Source organism: Pseudopipra pipra, chromosome 4 (assembly GCF_036250125.1).
Source record: "Pseudopipra pipra isolate bDixPip1 chromosome 4, bDixPip1.hap1, whole genome shotgun sequence".
Taxonomy (NCBI): domain Eukaryota; kingdom Metazoa; phylum Chordata; class Aves; order Passeriformes; family Pipridae; genus Pseudopipra; species Pseudopipra pipra.
In genome coordinates, this window is record NC_087552.1 from 49,731,180 (window position 1) to 49,746,221 (window position 15,042).

At 40.6% G+C, this 15,042-nt stretch overlaps 1 protein-coding gene across 3 annotated transcripts in view; it reads right to left on the reverse strand.

The window, feature by feature from the left end:
- Nucleotides 1-168: 168 nt before the first annotated feature.
- The window catches only part of ATP10D (ATPase phospholipid transporting 10D (putative)), a 45,112-nt gene continuing 30,238 nt past the window's right edge, over nucleotides 169-15,042 (reverse strand). For all 3 annotated transcript variants that reach the window (XM_064652886.1, XM_064652885.1, XM_064652887.1), the window contains 10 exons: nucleotides 14,706-14,832; nucleotides 13,136-13,320; nucleotides 10,934-11,243; nucleotides 10,292-10,368; nucleotides 9,627-9,752; nucleotides 8,960-9,160; nucleotides 8,205-8,285; nucleotides 7,862-7,966; nucleotides 6,348-6,535; nucleotides 169-4,610 (listed from right to left, as the gene is read on the reverse strand). In XM_064652886.1, the coding sequence (XP_064508956.1) occupies nucleotides 4,088-4,610; nucleotides 6,348-6,535; nucleotides 7,862-7,966; nucleotides 8,205-8,285; nucleotides 8,960-9,160; nucleotides 9,627-9,752; nucleotides 10,292-10,368; nucleotides 10,934-11,243; nucleotides 13,136-13,320; nucleotides 14,706-14,832 (1,923 nt within the window). In that variant the 3' untranslated portion in view covers nucleotides 169-4,087. The remainder of the gene's footprint in view (nucleotides 4,611-6,347; nucleotides 6,536-7,861; nucleotides 7,967-8,204; nucleotides 8,286-8,959; nucleotides 9,161-9,626; nucleotides 9,753-10,291; nucleotides 10,369-10,933; nucleotides 11,244-13,135; nucleotides 13,321-14,705; nucleotides 14,833-15,042) is intronic.

Consider the following 15,042-nt stretch of genomic DNA (forward strand, 5'->3'; position numbering starts at 1 on the left):
ACAGACTGAGAAATCTGAAAAACTAAGCCTGCAATCTGAACACATTTTGTTCTATGGCTATTTCTCTGGAATACAAATAGTTTGAAATAACAATCTTCTTTTAACCTGTACACAGCATTTCAACAACATGCAAACATGCTGAAATCAAAATAAAAAGCACACAGAAGCTTAAAACAGTTAAAATGTATGTTTTCACTGCAGTAAGGCAGCCAGGACCATGAGGGCAAGAGTAACACAACCAGAATAAAACAAGAACAAATAATACAAAAACCACACTGAAATTCAGTTGTGAGAATGATCTTAACACAGTCACATTCAGGACTTGCCCATTAGCCTTCGCAGAGAGCCAGGGATGGTGGGAGCAGCAGGCACTCACTCTGCCTTGCCTTCTCCTCAGCCTTGAGCTGCAGACAGTGGGCCTGAGAAAAAACATGGCTTGGGCTAAACATTCAGCTGAAATTGTGCCCCAGGTACAGACCAAACCTCAGTGCTGCCAAAACACTTGCTCAGTAAAGGCAATGGCTGACTGCCTCCTGCAAATGTTTAGCACAGGCATGGCTGCAGTGAAAGAAAAATCAAATATTGCACATCACAAAGGCAGTTAAAGCTGCTCTAGGTGTAGCTTCAAAGTTTGGGCCAATTCAAAGTGGTTGTTTTGGTTTATTTTAAAAGGACAAAAGCCTAAATGTACATGACATCTGGAAGGCACCTGTGAGATGATCTTAAAAAGCTTGTTTTCAAAATGGAAAAGTGAGGTCATGCTGTGCCTAAGTGCAGGAGTGCAGAAGCAAGCAGGGGATCATGATGTTTTCAGTGCTAAAAAAAAATAATAAAGGGAACATTGAACTGTTGAGAAGTATAGGGAGAGCAATTTGTTTGCACCCTTCATTTGGCACCACTTTAGATATGGCCAATTAACATTTTGAAGCTTTTACTAAAGACTCACTACCTTCATCTTCCCTTCAGTAAAAGACAGCAAGTGATCACAGCAAACAGCCCTCAGGTATTTCTGCTGCTTGTCCATCACAAAAATACCAGCCAACCAACCAACCAATGAACCAACTCCCACCCAAAAAACTACCAACCAACCAAAAAAAAACCAACCCTCCAAAAAAGTGTTTTATGCAACGGATAACAGATAATTTTATCACCCAGACTGCTTGTCAAAGTCCTCTACTAGAACACAACCTATAGAGGACAATTTTAAGCAACAGGCAGTATCAAATACATCAGCGATGCAAGACACAAAATAAAAAAAGTGTGTGTTATTTTGCACCATTTCAAGTGGTACAAAAACACAACCTCAGCAGAGAGAAACATTTAAAAGTATCTGAAGTTTCACAGTAACCCACAGAGCCTGGCACTTTTGAGACCCAAATGAAATCAGCTTTCATCCAGTTTAAGATGTGTCCTGCACTAAGCTGTGAGTAGTGGGGTGATCATGCTTGTAAAGAGTCACATAATAGCAATTTAAAATGTCCCAGAGGCATCATGCAGCTGGTCTAAGGGCTGACAGATGACTCCAATTTATTTTTCTTCATGTAGTTATTTTGATAACTCCTTACAGACAGGTTTTGGAAGATCTTACTCTGAATATTTACAGCTTTTGTGTAAGACCCATGTGAATTCCTGACTCCAAATGATCTACCTGACAAATGTGCTGGTAGGTTCTGCTCCTGCAGCAGAGGCAATAAGAGGGCAGGTCACAGGCCAAGTGTTGTCCTCCAAACTCTTTTTCACAGTGAGAGAAGGGGACAGAGCTGAGCCCTGCACTCCCTCAGATCACTGCTAAGTCTCAAAGCTCCTCCATAAAAGCTCAACAGTCATAGTCACAGACTCACAGAACATAAAAACAATCTGCCCTGTAGACACAAGTGCCATAGGTTTAAGGTGCAGATGATTCATTCAGGTCAGACAATAGAAACAAAACCAGTATTTGACTTCTAGGGCAGGAAAGCACTGGCCTGGCCTGTTTCTCTGGAGCTCTTTACAACAGGAGAACATCTGCTACGAATTGCAAGGGTAGAGCCAAGCTTGCCTTGGGGCTGTGCAGTAGAGTAGATGATTTCACTGCATCCCAGTAAGTCTCTTCCTGTTTGATTCTGCCCTTGTATCAGCTCATCTCCCTGCACAACCTGCTGGCTGTTTTGCATCTTCTTTTTGGACACCTTGCAGCTCCCATGGCTTGTAGAGAAAGCTGAGATGTTTCACTTGAACAACTGGAGGCCACTCCTAGCAAGGTGTCCCCACAGAAAGAAGGATATTACAGACAAACATCTGAAAACATAACTGCAAACCAACATGCTCGACATGATCTCTTAGAATTTGAATGTCTGCCATCACTTCAAAGGTCCCCACTAACTTGATGTTAGAACTTAACAAAACATTTTGTCTTATGTTCAACCAGATTAAAAAAAAAAAAAATTCAGAAATAGCTGTCATCACTGGCTCCTTCCTCTATTTTATTTCTACAGAAGAAAAAACAAAAAGGTTATTTTTCTCTTTTTCTCCTCACTAACACTAGGGATGGAGTCAGCCCTAATTACATTTTACCTTTTGAAAACAGAACTGTTTTAAACTTTTGGTAACATGTGGTGACCGGCATTTGAATGAACTTAGCATGCCCTCAGTATCTGCCCTGCATAGCAGCAGCTGTCTCAGACCTCACAGAGTTTGTTTAAATTCTTGCAGAGATCTTAAAAGATGTGGAATATGTAATGTTGATCATTGATGTGTAAAGCTCATGGTTCAATTAAAAAGCAGAGCCCTTGCCCCAAACACAGTGCCTAAAAATAAACACAAATCTTGGCAATTGGAAAGCAGAAACTTTCAGAAAGTAACAGAACCAAAAAATGGGCTCAATACTAATAATTCATTAGCAGCTACAGTTTGAGGAAATTCTTTATTTCAACAGGTGTTAGTGGATACAAAAAATTTTCCTAAGTTCCTCCATAAATCTGCCATGTAACTGGCAAAGGGAAGTAAATGGAGGGAAGTAAAATGGTAGCCATATTTTAGTCTGGAATCCAGAAGTAGCCATGTGTACCTCAACCACCTTTGTTCAGTGTGCTGAGCAGTGGGAAAATGACAGAGGCAGGACTCATCTACCTCCAAGAGGAGATGAGCAACAGCACTCGGATGTGGGATATGCAGTCGGCTATACCTTCTTCTGAGCAGCCTTTAGAGACCCTTCAGCTGATTATTATAAAAGTCTGGAAGAATGTAAAAACACCTGAGAGTAAAGAAGAGTGATCTCATCAGCTGGAAGCTGCTATCTGTAAGAGAAAGCCTGAAGACAGACCGGAGTTACCCACTGCCAGACAATTCTGCAGTGCAGGCAGGAGGCAGTTTACAGAAAAGTCAAGCAGTCAACATCTGAATTGGGTGAGGAGGAAAAGAAGCCCTGTCAGTGGCGAATAATGTGGAATGGTACATGGAGTCAAAATGGAGGGATGCAGTAGGAGGATGAACTAACACAGAGAACAAAAGACTGCACTAGGATTTGCTCTTTTCGTGAAGAGAAAGGTGAGGGACACACATGACACATGTCTCTTCTGGGCTGCTCTCCTGATGGTTAAAAAGGTGTTTGGCCAGCAGTGAGATGGCCCATGCAATAGCCTGGTGAACAAACTGGACCATAATGGTTATAGAAATTACTGTGTACACACACTGCAACAAGTAACTACAAGTCTTGAAACAAGCCAACCAGTAACATTACATCCCAGCCCTTCTGCTTACTTCACACTTCAGCAAATGGTGAATCCCAGGGAATGCCAGGATTCTAGGGTAGCACTGCAAAAGAGCAGGATGACTTACCTTAACTGGATCCTGCAAATCTGCATCCATGCAATACCATTAGGTATTATGCAATGTTGCATACAAGAAATAAGCAGTATGCAAAGTCTACTGTATGAAGATATATAAAAAACAACCCAGCCTCTGAGATCTTGAACATCTTAATAAATTATTGAAAAGTTTTATAAACAAAAAAGCTTTTAAGGAAATGTGTGTGTCATCTACCTTGGTTGAAGAAAACAGAACCACAGTGTAGCATAAATCAGCAGTTATTACTCTTGTGTTTAACCAGTTAGCATTCCAACTTTGTAAAACAGAGTAAAGCATCTTCTTCACACAAGAGAGAATTCAAACCTGCTTTTTCTGCTGGAGATACAGCACTGCTGCCCACTTCAGAAGCACACACAGAGACTTTGGCACATGAATTAATACCACCAAATGTATCTGTATTAGTTTCCTTTGATAAGTTCAGAAATTCAGTCTTTTTAGAGTTCAAGTCATTTGTACTCCCAGAATCATCCTGAATGTCTAGTAAGGAGGAGGTGTCCTCTACTAACCCATCTCTTGAACAGGCCTGAAAAGGTGTTTTAGATATCGGCAAAACACTGTCAATGGTTTCTTCCTCTGATACAGCACCTGCAGCTGAACTGAAAGACACAGAAGTAGCTTGGGACTCCCCTCTATCATTCACATCGCACTCATCTTTCCATCTCTTAATTGCTTCTGTCTGCCCCTCGAGGGTCAGTCTGTCAAGGTGCTTGGCTCTCAATAACGGAGATGGAAACAATGTTCCTTGGAGAACTCTCAGAAAATATCTACAAAATAAACACAGTTACAAATAAGCTGTTTAAAAGCAAACTCAAAACTGTTTCCAGCTACACTAAAGGAAATTGAACACCTTCAAGTAACCCTGAGGCTGCAGCAGGCTCTGGAAACTGTTAGTCCAGCAACTGCACCAGAACATGCCATAAAACTGTCATTTTCAAAGATAGATATTATCTCAGCTGCCTTCATTTTTCTGTCCTGAATACAGTTCTCCTACACACTAGTTTCTGCACCAGTATGCACTGCCAGCTTCAGCGAAGGCCAGGGTTCCAACTACACTGGAAGTGGAACTTTCTCTGTATAGTGTTGGCCCCGGGAAAAATACATGAAAATCCGTGCGCAGTTTACTTTGCATTTAATTCACCATGAAACAAAATTGAACAGCTGTACATTGGAAGCAGACACCAAGCTGAATGTTTTCTCCTGCCTTGGCTCTCTACAGCCCTACCAAAAGGTCCCAGAACAGCATTTATCTACTTATTTGTCATGTAAGGGAGATTTACTGTGTGTGACAGAAAAAGCTCTACTGTCAGCACCTCCAAGCTGAGAAGCAAGGATGCAAAGAAAAGAGCAGACATGTTTCTTGTACCTCACAGTTTGTCCTTCTGCTGAAGTGTGAACCAAAGCTATCAGTCATATCAGATCAGTCATGATCCCCAGTGAGTGTAGCAAAACCCTGGATGACACTACTAAGACACAGATCAAGCCATGTTCACAGGGGACATGAATGCTTGGTGGCTATTGCAGGCACCTACAGGCACAGCTCTGCCAGCTTTCCTGCTGGCAGCACTGACAACTTATGCAGCCTGTACAGCAGCACTTGACCCAGACAGGGTGCTGAGATTGTGTCTAGCCATATAAAATTACATCAGATGAGGAAGAAACAGCACTTATTCTCCCCAGCACTTCTTAGTATTTGTCTGTGCAATTCAATTTCAAGTCTAATTCTTTCTGAAATGAAAGAGACAAAACACAGAACAATGAACAAATTAGCAGAGGCACTTCACTGATAGGCTGCAGATGAGTTCATGTTCAGCCAGTGAAAGGAAGATGGCTGTGGCTACTAAGGAGAGCTAAACCGAGAGTTTGATCAAGTCTCTTTCATTGGTTTTCACACTGTTTTCCTCTGTTGGCTCACTCAGGTGTCACCCTGCTCAGCATGCTGGAGTTTGGGACCTCCACCCAATGCTCCTGCCTTTCCAGAGTGAATGAGTTATTGAACTTGGACTTCTGCAGTGAGGCAAAAAATATCAGGGCCCCTTGTGAACCTAGTCAGTGTGTTTTCACTTCACAAAGAAGTCTGTACATGCATTCTTCATTCTAAATATTCGTGTATATACTTGTGGCATAAATTTCAAACAGAAAATCATTTCACAAATAAACACAGACTAAGCACAGTACTTATATGTCCGTGCACTAAGCATAGTACACGTCCAGCTTTGATCACCGATTTGTATATAAATTATGAACTCTGTGGTTAGAAAAGTTACTGTTTCTTTCCCCTCAAAGACAATATTTAATATAATGTAAATAACAAAATGTTTTTTTATTACTGAAATTCACTAAAAAGCTGTCCTTGCATAGGTTGGTCTGGTAGAGTCATGAAATTTTCTTTAAATTGTGGGTTGGGGGGGAAGACCTCTAGCCAGAGATTTATAACATCACTGAGTCACAGAAAACTAATTTTGGTAACAGCAGAAATCTGTGATTATAAAACAGAAACACACCTGGGTAGCAGAGCAACACAAGTAGTCAGGAGGAAAACTAAGTAAAATACTGGGTCTGTTATGTGCTTTTCCATGATCCAGTAAGAATTTGATCGTGGGTTGTGGGTTTTGCAGGTTGCTCCAAAAGCCAGAGTGAAGATAAAGTAAAACAGGATGCTGCCAACTATAACTACTGTATGTATCCAAGTCTGCAAAGCAGAAAAGGAAAGAAATTAGATTTAAGCTCTAAAACAGGAAGACCTATAACACCTGTATATGAGTACACTGGCAAGCATGAACGTGCATACTCTTCCTCCAAGGGCAGCTGCTGAATGTACCAGAGGATACATCTGTTCAGATAATATTCCCAATTTCATACAAAACGGTCCAGAAAGAATGGAGCTGTCTTTCCACAGTACACAGGTACCCCAACCACTTAATTTATCTTATTCTAATAAATCATAGCTTTTCATTCTTTCGTGAAAGACATTTTTATGCCATTTGCCACCTCATCTACCGGCAGCAAAGAAAGCTTTCTCAAGCAAACGGAGGCCAGATCTTCACATGACCATCACCTTTATGTATCTAGCTTGAGAGGTTAATTAGCTTTCTACACTGGAGTTTTCTGTAATTTTACACCTAAACGACTATAATAGGAAACAACATTGTCACTGGTCTGACAGCTGCTGACATTCAAAAACGCCAAACAAAACCCATTTAAGTCAAGTTCTCTATTCAGAGCGTGAATACACTCATGCTATCCATATATTCTCAATAAAGACATTTTTATCATGGCTGCCACGCTCCCAAGAGAACAATGAAATCACAACTTGAAATTTCATCCATTATAAAACAATCCTAAAAATATTTTTCAAAAAAAGTCAAATAAATAATAAAATCCATTAACCTGCGTCCTTCTACTGTAAACATTAATGTATTTTCTTTAAAATTATGCCAAATAGCCAAATATTACCCTTGTAAGGGCTATAACTTTATCCAAGGTAACGCAGCTGCTTCAGCTTGCGCAGACTTAATTAAAAACTGCAATAATGTTTCCGTACCATACTGGTTTTCCCATTCTGGCATCAAAATACCCCTCCGAATTGTTCATCCTAGCAACAGAGCAGATCATCAGCTCCAAGCATTCAAAATCAACAATTCACATTGTTGTCTTTGAGATGCCAGCTTTGAGAACTAAGGAAGTTTCAGTAGATCACTGGTTGATTTTATCATTTGCAAAACTGAACTGACATCCCCAAAATCCACCATACCCTAACAAGGCAGGATCCTTTCACTGTTTACAAATAATTCTGAGGCCAAACTGTATTAATTTTAGTCATATAAGTAATTCTATTGGTTCCAATGAGAGGTGCATTAGAAGAGCTCACATGGTCACATAAGTATAATATTTAGGTTTTGGCCCTTTTATATGTATTCTGTTTTGTATATGAAGATCTTTCTTCCATTTCATTTTATTGAAAGCTGTATGCACATATTCTGTTAGGAATATACTGTTTTGGAAACAAAGTACTCACCACAGACTTGCACTCAATGAGAAGGTGAAACAGTATTGTGAAGAGCGCTGCTGTGTTTATAGGGTTTCCAAAAGAAAGAATATCTATGTCTGAGTCATAGTAAGTCTGCAAAGGAAGACAGCAGTCAGTGTAATATATTCTTTACATATAGTCCCAATACAAAGTGTCATGAATAGTTTCAATACCATACATATTTGCATGCACACATTTCACTTCCATTCCAATGACGATCTTCTTAGTATACATTTATATATCAGGAAGAAAAATCAAATACTTATTCTCTGATTTGCCTAGGTTTTAAGCATGTCAAAACGTATAAACGTATTCTGTATCCAGCACTTACAAAGTAAGGCACAAAAAAGCAAACCAGACTTTGGTAAAAAGCATCCAGCAAGGTTATCCAGAGAGTTGAAGGCACGTAAGCCTGTGAGAAAAAAACATAATGGCATTGAAACAAACTGAACAAATTGCTGCATCCTTAACTAGCTTTAATTTGGATTTGGGGAAAGATTACATGCAGAAGTAATTCCAGTTAGTTTCCCAATGAAAGAAGCATCTTTTGTGTTATAGTTATTAGAATGAAGATCTCCCTCCAACCATAACTGTTAGTATTTAAATCAGCAGCCACCTCTGGGAACTCTGATCTTACAGTCGTTTCTGTCAGAACAGACCTACTAGAGCTGTAGCTAACTGAGTACTAAGGAAAGGAGGGGGCTAGCAGACAGTGATGTACCCTGCACTTTACCATCACTGAATGCCAAGTCTCACTTTCTTCTTTGTCCAGCCCCTTCTTTTTGGTACATGCTCTGCTTGACTTCTCTAACAATGTTTATGTAGTACATTGCTTCACCTGAAGTCTTTAATTTTTCTTATCATCCAAATGTCTGATAAGATCGGGTCTATGACTAAAAAGAGCCAACAAAAATTTTCTGAAAAACAGATTTTATTTGTGCACATATTGCACAGGCCTAGATGTTTTTCTAATAGAGAAAGTGCTTTAAAACAATGTTTGTTTGAGGTGAATCATGAAAGAAAGATAAAAATGGCTCAAATGCTGACCATTTCAATTTGCTTCAGGCCAAGCACTCTTTAACCTACCACAGATTTCTGGCTCATCATGTACAGCTGTGGGAGCTGCATGAGTATCTCTGCAGATACATCTTTGTCCAAGACACCGTAAATGATGGGTGGCACCGATGTAAAAAGGAGATTGAAAAGAATCAAGATCCAGTAGTCAGTCATTGATGTGCCTGAAAACCCACAGAAAAACTGGTACCAAAATAGGAGGTTCACGTAGGTCTGAAAAGTCAAAGATGACATGATAAAATGTTACTCACAGACAAGTGTTTTAAAAGCCAGGAGAAAAACAGGCAGATCCTAGGTCTGGTTACAGTAATCTGTGGAAAACTAGGTATAAATGCTACAGAGTTCATGCCATCTGACACTTGAAAATTATATTTGACCAGCATGCAGTTTTACACTTCAAAATCAGACATGACTTGTTCAAATAGTCATGCTGCCACCACATTAATAATACCCATTACCCACTGTTTAATCAAATCAGACAATGGCTTTGAGTGGGAAATTCAGTCCAAAAAATAAGAGTCTCTGGTCTCTGCAGACACTGAGAAACTGAATTGTTTGACATATGCTTTTTGATCTCATTCACAATAGGAAGAGAAAAAAGAAAATAAAGCCGCACTAAACTCCTAAGTGCCCCCGAATATGCAAACTGTGTTTTCTATGGGATTGGATAGCTACATACCACATTCTTGTAGAAGTAGTAAAGCACCATGTTGGCAAGCCTGGTATAACACCAGTGACCATGGACAAGCAGCAGCTTCCTGAGGTGTCTAAACTGAGAGATTGCAAAGTCACTTGCCATCACAGCCTGCAATGCACACGAAGAAAAGGATATGCTACATCCAAACCGTTAAAGACAAGCTTCAGATACTGCCAAGTCAGCAACTTACCTGCTGTTGGAAATACTTATTTTATGATTTTTTATATATAGCGCTTACAAGGTTACCCTCACTCAGATATCCCCTGCCATACAAAACTTTACAACTAACACACAGAGCTCAGCCCAACATAGCATAGGCAGGAACATAGCTGTTGCCATTATTACCACACAAGTGCACAGAAATCACTGACACTTAGGCTGCTCATTTCCCTGCAGGACATGAGTAATTGGGAGCTCAGTGATAGGCAAAAAGATCTGTTGTTTGGAGCTTGACCTGCAGCATTCAGCTTCTGATTGCTCCTGGCAGAATGCTGAGACCAGGGCGTGAGCTCAGGCTGCGAGTTCAGGCTGCAAAGTCTTGCCTGTGTAAGGGTGTAGATTGTGGAGCTGCTGGGTCTCCAGTGTACACTCCAAAGTGATTTAAAATGGAACCTGATGTCATTTGCAGCTGTCTTTGGATACACTACCTGCATGCCTTCTTGGCCCGATATTCCTACACCAGTGTCAGCCACCTGGATCATACTGACATCATTGGCACCATCACCTATAGAGAAAAGAGGGAGAATCAAAACTAGCTTTGCAGGCTATCACATCGCTCTGGATATGGCAGGAGAGTTCAGAGAAAAACATTTTTATGGCCAACAGTGCAGCCTATGGAAAACGCTAAGGAAAAGAGGATTAGTAAGTGGAAGGCCTGACTGAACTGAGCTATATTCTCCAAATGGATAATAGCTGTTCCTTTTGCCAGAATCTAGTTGGCATGCCAGAACAGAAAATATGGGTGTTTTAAATCAGAGCCAGTTATATCCCCTCTGCCTTCCTATTTTGGGGGGGTTGTGATGGAAAGGAAAACCCTCTTACTTGCTGCTTTGCACATGTTACATAACATTGCATGACTGATGCTGTTCTTATTGCTTTAGATTACTGTAAGTTTATGGACTAAATTTGCTAGTTCAGAAGACTAACAGCATCTTATGCTAGAGACAACTACGGTTCAAAGATTATCTTGCTTGCAAAACAAATTTTGTTACAGACACTAACAAAATACAGGAGAGAAGAAACTGGCTTCTACTTCTTTTCAGAGGAAGAAGGATAACCACAGGACTCACCTACAGCTAACGTCACTGCCTTTAGCTTACTTCGCACCAGCTTGACCAGGACACTCTTCTGTAGTGGTGTGGCTTGGCAGCAGACTACAGCCCGACATTTTTCTGTGAGTTCCAAGAAAATATTCTGTAGGCTGTCATGAAGGACATGCTCTAAAGTCCTTCCATCAATAACCAGGCCTGCACTGAACCCTGGAGCTTGGGTGGAGGGACTTGTAGAGACATTTCCAAGCTTCTGACTGGGGGTTTTTTTGGCAGAAGCATTCTTCTGGATGTCTTCTAAAATTTTGCTCATTACCAAGGCACAGACATCCTAATTAAAGACAAAAGAAAGCCAACTTATTAAATATTGTTTGTATTCTGGCTCCCTTTTCAATTCATAAAATACTTACGGAGAAAAGGTCAAATGCAGCCCTTGTATAGCATTTCTCTTTAATCCAGAAAGGCTCAGACATGAGCCTGAATAACCCTTTAAAATCACTAAGGATGCAGTCCGTTGTTAATAAAAGGGTCTGTGATATAACTTTGCTCAAGCAGATTGGCTTGGGTATTGCATAAGGAGAAGGGAAAAAACTGAAGCAAGTCAGAAAACCTTCACAGACTATCAGGAAAAGCAACTGTTAAGGATTCTGTAATGTTAATACAGCTTTCATAGAAAACTTTTGCTCCTTAGATTTCTTTCGTCTAGCATGCAAAGCCAAAAGTGCATTTCAAATCAGATTACAGGTGAGCTGCAGTGAGTTGTTGAAGAACTGGCCTGGTAGAATTTTTTAGCTTGTCAGAATCAACATAAGATGCCCAAAAGTTTATTGATATCGATATATGTAAGTCCATGCCATATAGAAGAACAAATGTTCTCATTATTTTACTTTGAAATGCAACAGTATCAAATCCTATTTTTTGTTTCAAAACCCAGTTAGAGGGAGGAAGAGCACTACTCCAAAAGTGGCTCAGTTCCCACTGTCAAGTAAGATACTCATTCCCCAGTCGGGAAAAAAAACCAGAGAGAAGTGTTACCAGATATCAAATTCCAAGCTTTCCTCAAACACAACTGCATTAACATCCTTTATTTTTCACTTTATTTTCCCCCCAGTTACTACTTGCCACACTATCTTTTATGGCATCTTAAGAAATACAAACTATACTTCTTAAGTAACGTGTTTCTCTTAAGAGAAACAAAGAAAAATGAAAGATCTTAGAAAATTCCTCCACACTTTGGAGAAGCCTCAGGTTTTATGGCTGCTCTGAGGAGGGACATTTCATACATTGGCTTTACCAGCAATCTCTTTCGTAAGCAATCCAAAATTGATAAAAATCAATTGAAAACCAACTTCTTATAAGCAACCACAAGAGGATGAAACGATGAAGTAGGATTAAACTTGCTATCCAAACCAGCATTTTTAACCACTCTTTATCACACAATTCAATTACTGGGTTGTGAGGGAGAAGGTGGTTTTTTCTCTGATAAAAGTGTTGACAGATTAGTTTGAATTGTGTGCAATGTACTTCAATGAGATTATTCCTTCTATATCTTTGCGAGACAATCAGGGCTGAAGGCAAGTATTACAAAAAGCAACATAAAACTTAATTCAATAGAATTTGCCTAACAGTAATTCTCCTACTGCTAATATGCTCTAACTCACAGCCATTTGAAATGTCTAATAACATAGAATCATACAATCATTTGGGTTGACAATGAGCTTTAAGATTATCCAGTCCAACCATAAACCTAACACTGCCATGTCCACCACTAAAACAAGTTCCTCAACACCACACCTACACACCTTTTAAACACCTCCAGGGATGGTGCCTCAACCACTTCCCTGGACAGCCTGTTCCAATGCTTGACAACCCTTTCGGTGAAGACACTTTTCCTAATATCCAACCTAAACTTCCCCTGGTACAACCTGGGGCCTTGTTAACACCCTAACTTATCACAACGGGAAATTAAGCGGTCTTAACTGAAATAATTAATCATAATTTAGGGACTGTATATAAAGAAACAAATGTTACATACATAGAAAAGATTTCACATGTTACCCACATGGAAGGAAACCATTAGTTTTCCAGTATTTTCATGTTCCAAGAAATCATGCTGTCTTTGTTGGGTTGAGAAAGCAGAGAACATTTTGTTTCTCTATGTTGTCCTGTGGTACAGCCTAACAGAATTTTTCAGCAGAGAAGAAAATCTAATTTTCCACTCACCCTACTTTGTGATTTAAGACTGAAGATTCTGTCATCTGGTTCCAGCAGCTTACAAGCATAGGCAATGTTGACAGCTGTCTCTCTCTTGTCACCTGTCAGCATCCATATTTTTATTCCTGCTTTCCGTAATGCCTGTATCGTGTCCGGAACACCCTCCTGCAGGCGATCTTCAATGCCAGTGGCACCTTAATTTAGACAAGCAGAAGGATTAGTGCTGCTGTATTTCCAAAATGCTGCAAGAGTGACAGGACAAGATGGTTCTCTGCATACCCACATCCAAAACTAGACACCCTACTGTGAAATGCTTGAAAATGGGAGCAAGATGGGGAGAGAGGAAGGGAGGGGGAGGAGTGAAGGCAGGAGGGAGAGTGGGATTAGGGGATTAAGGGAGGGAGGGAAAATGGAATTAAGAGAGGGTGGGAGGGGGGAGGGATGCAGGGGGGGAAGGATGCAGAGAGGGAGGGTGGGTTGAATTAAGGGATTAAGGGGGGGAGAGGGAATGAGGAAGGTGGGGGGGATGGGGGAGGGAGGGTGGGATTGAAGGAGCTGGGGGGAGGGAGGGACAGAGGGGAGGGAGTGAGTGATTAAGGGAGGGAGGGAGGGAGAGTGATATTAAGCAAGCACCTTGGCTGTATGAAGCCATTTAACATCCGTGTTCTCACTTCCATTTAACATTAGGGCCAACCCATACTGGTTACTGTCACACCAGAGATACAAGTAGAAAAAAATGCTTTGGCCTGCAGGACAGCAGGACCCCACAGCAGCTAGACTTCTCTCTGCTGGCTTTAGTGACAAAGGGTACCTGTATATCCTTAAAATGACATCAGTTTGCAGCACTCCTCTGGCTTCTCTCCAGAAACTGAAGCCAGTAATTCCAGAACTCTTTTTAGTATCAAGGTTTATGGCATTTGCACTAAGCAGATATGGCACAAAATGAGGGAAGTAACACCTTTTTACACAATAGGACCCGTCTCTCTTCAGCTTCTAGGTTCTAGCATGAGCTGCCTTTACTGCCAGTCTGCAGTTGCCCTTTTACACACCTTTTGAAACATTTTTTATTTCATTTCTGCACAGCTGAATGACCTTCAGAAGAATGGTTCCTGCAGAAGCATGCCTGACTTCCCAGCTCCATATTATTACAGGACACAGCACAAGTATACCTGCTGTGCCACAAATGCAACACTGATGGAAAACACATCCAGAAGTGGGATATCTCTGAATGTTTGCATAGGCACGCCTGTGATTTGTTATTATCATTTCATATGCTTATTAAAATGATATTTAAAAACTCTAGTGAACACAGAAAAATACAATAGTAATGATTAAAAAAAAATCAGTAAAAAAAATGTTTCCCCTTTACAAACAACAGGAGAGTACCAGCTGTCTTCAGAGTGTTTTACTAGTACAAATTTACTAGCGAGATCTATGAAAATTCAGGAGTGACAATAAATTCTAGGTCTGTAGAAAGCTATGTGTTACACAAATTGAGATTAGCCCAGCTCTCTACAAGCAAATTCCAATTATGAACATCATAAGCTGTTTCCTGGGGACTATAGCATTTTCTACATACCGAGCAAAGTTAGTTCTGTCTCAAGCCTCGTGGCAGATTCAAGCAGCAGCTTCTCCCTGTTGTCAATACTGGTTTCTGCTAAAAAATGATGATTTAACCACTCTGCATATTCTGCATCACTCATCACCTACACAGGGAGAGAAAACATCCGGCATGTATCTATACTGTGTTTTCAGTGGTGCCTCGGAAGTGTTCTCGTGGTTACTTCTGCTGCCCACATCCTGAGCCTAGAAGTGCAGCCCCTGGCAGAGCATTGCTCTGACATGTGCTCCAACATGTCCCTGGATTTAGTACGGTGTTCAGAGAGTTAGATTACTTACCCAGCCTACTCACTGGG